General features: G+C 52.9%; 1 protein-coding gene across 1 annotated transcript; it reads right to left on the reverse strand.

Moving 5' to 3' along the window:
- Positions 1-1555: 1555 nt before the first annotated feature.
- On the reverse strand, positions 1556-7025 carry cd80 (CD80 molecule). The gene is made up of 5 exons (XM_031896412.1): positions 6583-7025; positions 5118-5468; positions 3368-3625; positions 3158-3283; positions 1556-2355 (listed from the first exon to the last, which is right to left on the reverse strand). Exons 1-4 carry the CDS (start codon positions 6647-6649, stop codon positions 3165-3167), a joined length of 795 nt encoding a protein of 264 aa, XP_031752272.1. The 5' UTR covers positions 6650-7025; the 3' UTR covers positions 1556-2355; positions 3158-3164.
- Between the last annotated feature and the right edge of the window lie 1521 nt (positions 7026-8546).

An 8546-nucleotide genomic window follows, 5' to 3' on the forward strand; every position in this document is an offset into this window, starting at 1 on the left:
GCAGGGAAGGGAAAGGGACAGACACAGTGACAGTTACACATAACTATAAACCCAGTGAGAATGAGGAATGAATGGATATTGGGGAGTTGTATCAGGAGTCAGAACCAGCAGTGCAGGGAAGGGAAAGGGACAGACACAGTGACAGTTACACATAACTATAAACCCAGTGAGAATGAGGGATGAATGGGTATTGGGGAGTTGTATCAGGAGTCAGAACCAGCAGTGCAGGGAAGGGAAAGGGACAGACACAGTGACAGTTACACATAACTATAAACCCAGTGAGAATGAGGGATGAATGGGTATTGGGGAGTTGTATTCAGGAGTCAGAACCAGCAGTGCAGAGAAGGGAAAGGGACAGACACAGTGACAGTTACACATAACTATAAACCCAGTGAGAATGAGGGATGAATGGATATTGGGGAGTTGTATCAGGAGTCAGAACCAGCAGTGCAGGAAGGGAAAGGGACAGACACAGTGACAGTTACACATAACTATAAACCCAGTGAGAATGAGGAAGAATGGATTATTGGGGAGTTGTATCAGGAGTCAGAACCAGCAGTGCAGGGAGGGAAAGGGACAGACACAGTGACAGTTACACATAACTATAAACCCAGTGAGAATGAGGAATGAATGGATATTGGGGAGTTGTATCAGGAGTCAGAACCAGCAGTGCAGGGAAGGGAAAGGGACAGACACAGTGACAGTTACACATAACTATAAACCCAGTGAGAATGAGTCAGTATGAGAATACCAGTACCAGTGCCAGTACCAGTACCAGAGATGAGTGGTACCAAAGCCTGCGGATGTGGGCACTACATTGTGCATCACAATCAGAGTCAGTGCCAGTACCAGAGTCAGTGCCAGTGCCAGTACCAGAGATGAGTGGTACCAATGCCAGTACCAGTACCAGTACCAGAGATGAGTGGTACCAATGCCAGTACCAGTACCAGTACCAGAGATGAGTGGTACCAATGCCAGTACCAGTACCAGTACCAGAGATGAGTGGTACCAATGCCAGTACCAGTGCCAGAGATGAGCGCTACATTGTGCATCACAATCAGAGTGAGTGCCGGGGGGGAAGCCGTAACCACAGTCCCAGTTTGGGGAAGTGCCGGGGGGGGGACATGTCACCGTGGGTAACAGATCCCACCCCCCCTTGTACAGAGAGCTTGTGGCTTCCCCAAACGCTGCAGGTAAGGCTCTGATTGGCTGAGGCACTCACTGTGCAACTGATATGGGCCCATGGGGCTCTTGTGCTGTTATCTGTTAGTAAGGGGGGGGGGCCCTAGGGCAGAAGGGCAATGGAAAGGCTGGGACCCTGCCCTCACTGCCTGACTAGGGCATTACATACCAGGCTCCCCTGCCCTGGGGCACAACTTCAGCTGCACTTCCATTAGGCTTTAATGGAGAGAAAGGTGCCGGGGCCCCTAAATTGCCCTGTTACTTTTTTTTTACCCACCTTATTCATAACATTAGCAAAACACCTTCCTGGTTGGGGGGGTCCCTATTTGTACCCCAATGGTGCAGCTTCATTCTAATGGCACAGAACTTTGGGTTTTATAAAAAATATAAGACTTTATTCTGTCGCTATGACAACAGGTAACAGGTGCTTTGCTATTGGAGGTTACATGGTTGGGGTAGTGCAGTAACCAATGGGCTTCATTGTGACTTGGACTGGGCCAAATGAACGATGGAACCAATCATATCCAGTGTAGGAAGAAAAACCTCTCTCTCTCTCTCTTATGGTCTCCTAGGCGCCCCCCAAACTTTAGCAGCTGGGAGAGTGTCCTGCACCCCAGGATCCCAGGAGTAGTGGACGCAAGGGGAGGTGCTGGGAACAGAAGGCCCCTGTGCAATTGGGCAGTCACTTTGCAACTCCCCGGCCCCCCGGGATTCTTTTCCCTGTCCCAGCAGTGTCCCTGGGGTGGGAGATCCATGTTGGCTTCATAGTAATTACCCTTTACTTTGTTTAACCTGTCACCCTAATCCAACATAAATATAAGTTTAGCTGTAGTGGGTGCCACCGGCTGAATAGCCATATCCGGGTGTATCAAGGGCGTATCCTGGGCGTATCCGGGCGTATCCGGGGCGTATCCAGGGCGTATCCTGGCATATCCAGGGCGTATCCAGGGCGTATCCGGGTGTATCCTGGGCGTATCCAGGCATATCCGGGGCGTATCCAGGGCGTATCCGGGCGTATCCTGGGTGTATCCAGGCATATCCGGGGGGTATCTGGGCGTATCTGGGGCATATCCGGGGCGTATTCGGGGCATATCTGGTTCATTGCCTCACAGAGGCCATAAGAATGGGACCCTGTTACTGGAACATAACAACCAATCCCGTCTCACAGGCTCCCTGCAATCAAACAAATGTATTCTTACATCTGATTTGTACATACATACCCCCCCCCTGCCCTAATAACATATATCTGCCCCATAGCTCCCTGCCCTAATAACATATATCTGCCCCATAGCTCCCTGCCCTAATAACATATATCTGCCCCATAGCTCCCTGCCCTAATAACATATATCTGCCCCATAGCACCCTGCCCTAATAACAGATATAACTGCCCCATAGCACCCTGCCCTAATAACAGATATAAGCTGGGCCCCATAGTCCCTGCCCTAATAACGATTATCTGCCCCAGTCAGCACCTGCCCTAATAACAGATATAACTGCCCCATAGCACCCTGCCCTAATAACAGATATAACTGCCCCATAGCTCCCTGCCCTAATAACAGATATATCTGCCCCATAGCACCCTGCCCTAATAACAGATATAACTGCCCCATAGCACCCTGCCCTAATAACAGATATAACTGCCCCATAGCCACCCTGCCCTAATAACGATATAACTGCCCCATAGCTCCTTGCCCTAATAAACAGATATATCTGCCCCATCAGCACCCTGCCCTAATACGAATATAACTCCCCATAGCACCCTGCCCTAATAACAGATATAACTGCCCCATAGCACCCTGCCCTAATAACAGATATATCTGCCCCATAGCACCCTGCCCTAATAACAGATATATCTGCCCCATAGCTCCCTGCCCTAATAACATATATCTGCCCCATAGCACCCTGCCCTAATAACAAATATATCTGCCCCATAGTATATATAATGTATATACTGTACATTTGGGGATGTACTTACTGTGTATTCAGCTGAGCGAATGAGAGGCTGCTAGACCCAAAGTGAGGCTGAGGTACCAGGTCCAATGAGCTCCCCCCCATGAGGGTGCCTGATTGTGGGGCGATCGCTCCCCATTAGGCGGAACATCTAATTGGAACCAGAGGAAGAATGAGTTGTTAGACCCCCCCACACTAGGAGCAGTGGTATATGCCATACCCCCCCCAGACTTACCCCAGGGGTCACTGCACAACTGCCCCCCAGCGTAGTGCACACAGCAGGTCACTCTGCCCCCCACGGAGGTATCTAGTGGAATCCGCGCACTGACATTGTACAGCCTGGTCTGTGGGTGTCGCTCCCCACTGGTGTTTGCCCACTCAGTACGGGCGGGGGGTGCGAGTGTCCAGGACAACCGGCCTTCGGGGAACCCCCCCACCGACACGCACTCAGCCTCCCCGTCTCTCTCCTCTATCATTGGCTTAGAGAAATCAGCTGCATAGGGAGGAAACAGCCAATTACAGAACTCCCTGGGCAGGGTGCTATGGGGCAGATATATCTGTTATTAGGGCAGGGAGCTATGGGGCAGATATATCTGTTATTAGGGAGGGGAAAGCTATGGGGCAGATATATCTGGTTATTAGGGCAGGGAAAACTATGGGGCAGATATATCTGTTATTAGGGCAGGAGCTATGGGGCAAATTAATCTGTTATAGGCAGGGAGCTGTGGGGCAGATATATCTGGTATTAGGGCAGAGGGTGCTATGGGGCAGATATATCTGATATTAGGCAGGGACTATGGGGCAGTTATATCTGTTATTAGGGCCAGGGACGTGGGGCAGATATATTGTTATTAGGGCTAGGGAGAACTTATGGGGCAGATATATCTGTTATTAGGGCAGGGAGCTATGGGGCAGATATATCTGTTATTAGGGCAGGGAGCTATGGGGCAGATATATCTGTTATTAGGGCAGGGAGCTATGGGGCAGATATATCTGTTATTAGGGCAGGGAGCTATGGGGCAGATATATCTGTTATTAGGGCAGGGAGCTATGGGGCAGCATATATCGTTAGTTAGGGAGGGAGCTATGGGGCAGATATATATGTTATTAGGGCAGGGTGCTATGGGGCAGATATATCTGTTATTAGGGCAAGGAGCTATGGGGCATTTATATCTGTTATTAGGGCAGGGAGCTATGGGGCAGATATATCTGTTATTAGGGCAGGGTGCTATGGGGCAGATATATCTGTTATTAGGGCAGGGAGCTATGGGGCAGATATATCTGATTTTGGCAGGAGCCTATGGGCAGATATATCTGTTTATTAAGGCAGGGGCTGTTGGCGGCAGATATATCTGATATTGGGCAGGGGTGCTATGGGGCAGTATATCTGTTTTAGGCAGGGGCTGTGGGGCAGATATATCTGTTATTAGGGCGGGGGTATGGGGCAGAGTAATATCTGTTATTAGGCAGGGCAGCTATGGGCATTTATATCTGTTATTTTAGGGCAGGGAGCTATGGGGCAGATATATCTGTATTAGGGCAGGGCTATTGGGGCAGAATATATCTTTTATTAGGCAGGGAGCTATGGGGCAGATATATCTGATTTTTGGGGCAGGGAGCTATGGGGCAGATATATCTGTTATTAAGGCAGGGGGCTGTGGGGCAGATATATCTGATATTGGGGCAGGGTGCTATGGGGCAGATATATCTGTTATTAAGGCAGGGGGCTGTGGGGCAGATTTATCTGATATTGGGGCAGGGTGCTATGGGGCAGATATATCTGTTATTAGGGCAGAGGCTTGGGCGAATATATCTGATATTGGGGCAGGGTGCTATGGGGCAGATATATCTGTTATTAGGGCAGAGGGCTGTGGGGCAGATATATCTGATATTGGGGCAGTATGGGCCAGAGAGACCTGTATGGGGTGCAGACAGATCAGTTGATAGTGGGGGGCTGATTGGCACTTACCACAGACAGTACTTACCCCAGACAGAGAGACTCAGCTTGGTTGTTAGGGGGGGCTGATATTCCCCCTTGTCCCTCAGGAAGACATGGCACACGTATTGCCCCTCGTCCCAGGGGTGGATGTGGGACAGGGAGAGGCTGGCATTATGGCGGAACAGGTGGGTGCGGTTTCTATACCGCGGGGTTTGGTGCCCCGTTTGCTCCGCGTTTTCCGAGAAGGAAAACACAACCGTCTCGCGGTCGCCATGATTCTGTCTCTGGACAAACAGACGAAGGGTTTCCCACTGCGAGTCGCTGGGCGTGGGCACGTCACATGGCAGGATGGCACTGGCACCCACCTGGGCCGAGATAGGCACCTGGCGAGCCACACCTGGGGGGGCAGACAGAGCATTGGGTAAATGGATTAAGGTGCCACCCTACAGAGCTGCACTCAGGGTACCACTCACACTCACATTCACACATAACAACCCTCCTCCGGAGAAGCGCCCAATGGTGTGAAACGCGTTAGGAGGGAGGAGCTCAGGGCCACGGAGCAGTGAGGTACCTGTGTATGTAATATTGTGCCTCCATGGGGTCCGTCAGTACCGGGGTTCCACCCACTGGATTCCCCACAGTCTGCTGGGACTGCCCCTCACTACAAGGACCTCGGTGGAGCACCTGGCTGCTCTAATAACTGTCCCCTCCTGTCACTATCGCTCATAACAAGGGGGAGTCCGTCTCCATGACACCCACTCTGTTGCCCTGCCCACTCTAGGGTCCACACTTCTCCTCAGCACCAAGCGCCCCTCCATATAGGCCAAACAGACCGGGTCCCTCCATTTTGCAGACCAGAAAATCCTCGTAACTCCCCTGGGCCAATGGGGATGCACCCACAGGGCACTGCTTACTCTACAGGGGATTTCCCATATTGGGGAGGTAAACTCCTTATGTCCCTACACACACTCACCAAGGAATCCCCGACTCCCAGTGTAACCCCCCCCTGTAGTGCTGACCAACCACGTGGCAGCGCCCGGTGTCACCCACCTGCCCGAGTTGCCCACCTGATATACATCCAGCCAATCCCTGTGCCCAAAGAGAGAGAATACAATTCCCACAGCACAGTTTCAGCCTTTCGATATTTATATATACTCACACTCGCAGCCTCGCACACTCACAGCCTCGCACACTCACAGCCTCGCACACTCACAGCCTCGCACACTCACAGCCTCGCACACTCACACTCACACACACTCACAGCCTCGCACACTCACAGCCTCGCACACTCACAGCCTCGCACACTCACAGCCTCGCACACTCACAGCCTCGCACACTCACAGCCTCGCACACTCACAGCCTCGCACACTCACAGTTACCATCACTTCCCAGACCCACGACTATAGGGAGATTATACTCACAGATTCACCAATACTCACTGCCGTGCCACACTCACATGCACTTTAGTGCCCCCCACTCACACTCACACAACAGACAGAGATACACGTTACCTGCACTCAGCACTGCGCACAGTACAAAGAGGCCATGGAGGAGCGCGGGGCCCCGTGATAAGTCCATTCCCCAGAGAGTGCCGGGGCCACATGGGCTAGGGGCCCGCCTGCTGAACTGTGGGAGACAGAGAAATGTGAGAGGAGCAGTTCTGCCCTTTACCCAGAAATTTCAACCCCCCAAAAGGACAATTCAGGGGTCTCCCTAAAATTTCACTTGCAAGGGTTAATAGGGTGACTTCTAGATTAGACAATTCAGGGGTACAGGGGTTCTCTAAAAGAATAAACACTTCAAAGAGATGAGAGAGAGTCAGCCGCCTGTGTAGGAGATGGGCGAGTGTGAGACCCAAGTCAGATATCTGTAAAGGGACAGAGATAAGTCTGAACCCCCAAAACCTAAACTCCCCAGGTATAAGCCCCCCCCTTGGGCAGAATTGTGTTACACCCCCCGGCACTTACCCAGGAGTCCCCCCCCATTTTTTTTCATTTTTTGGGCCCTGGCCCTGGGGGGGGGGGCCCCCCCCCCCCCAGCCTCTTAGCCTCGTACCGACTGCAATAAACTTCCCCTTCATCAGCCGCAATGTGTTCAGCCCACGGGGCAGGACCTGGGGGGCAGGGGGGGCAGGGGGCACCCCAAGGGAGGGAGAGGGGAGGGGGAAAAGTCCCCTGGGGCAGAATCTGCATACACCCACACTCACATACTGACACATACCTATTATACTGTACATACACTAGGGAATGTTGTGGGTCTAGGGATCTACATATATTGTGTCACACTAACACACACCACACTGCCCCCCCATACACACACACTGCCCCCCATACACACACACTCACACCATGGCCCCCCTACACACACCACTGCCCCCCCATACACAGACACACTGCCCCCCCCATACACACACACACACACTGCCCCCCCATACACTCCACACACTAGCCCCCCCATACACTCACACACTCCCCCCCATACACTTCACACACTGCCCCCCCATACACTCACCACTTTGGCACCCCATTGTACACTCACACACACACACTGCCCCCCCATACACTCACACACTGCCCCCCCGGACACACACACACCACTGCCCCCCATACACCACACACTGCCCCCCACACACACACACACACTCCCCCCCATTACACACACACTGCCCCCCCACATACACTCACACACTGCCCCCCATACCACTCACACACTGCCCCCCATACAACACACACTGCCCCCCCATACACTCCACACACTGCCCCCATACACTCACACAACTGCCCCCCCCATACACACACTCACCACACACACAACCACACTGCCCCCCCATACACTCACACCACTGCCCCCATACACTCACACACACACACTGCCCCCCCCATACACACACACAACTGCCCCCCTACACTCACACACTGCCCCCCATACACTGCACCGACTGCCCCCATACAACACACACTGCCCCCCACTACACTCCACACACTGCCCACCCCATACACTCACACACTGCCCCCCCATACACACACTCAACACACACACACCACTGCCCCCCCATACAACTCACACACTGCCCCATACACTCACACTCACACACTGCCCCCCGACACAACACACACACTCGCCCCCCCCCATACACTCACACACTGCCCCCCCACAACACACACACACACTGCCCCCCATACACTTCACGACACTGCCCCCCACACACCACACCACACACACTGCCCCCCATACACACACCACTTGCCCCCCCATTAACTCACACACTGCCCCCCATTACACTCACACACTGCCCCCCCATACACTTCACACACTTGCCCCCCCTACCAACACACACTTGCCCCCATACACTCACACACTGCCCCCCATACACTCACACACTGCCCCCCCATACACCACTCACACCCCCACACACACACACTTGCCCCCCCTGTGGTACCACTCCACACACTGCCCCCCATACACTCACAACACA

The sequence above is a fragment of the Xenopus tropicalis genome, chromosome 2 (genome assembly GCF_000004195.4).
Source record: "Xenopus tropicalis strain Nigerian chromosome 2, UCB_Xtro_10.0, whole genome shotgun sequence".
Taxonomy (NCBI): domain Eukaryota; kingdom Metazoa; phylum Chordata; class Amphibia; order Anura; family Pipidae; genus Xenopus; species Xenopus tropicalis.

Coding starts and splice junctions, on each gene's coding strand:
- cd80 (XM_031896412.1), bottom strand. CDS start 6,649: ATGGACTTATCACGGGGCCCCGCGCTCCTCCATGGCCTCTTTGTACTG. Junction 5,469..6,582: donor GTGCGCAGTGCTGAGTGCAG/GTAACGTGTATC, acceptor CTGCCCCCCCAG/GTGTGGCTCGCCAGGTGCCT. Junction 3,284..3,367: donor GTTGTGCAGTGACCCCTGGG/GTAAGTCTGGGG, acceptor GGTTCCAATTAG/ATGTTCCGCCTAATGGGGAG.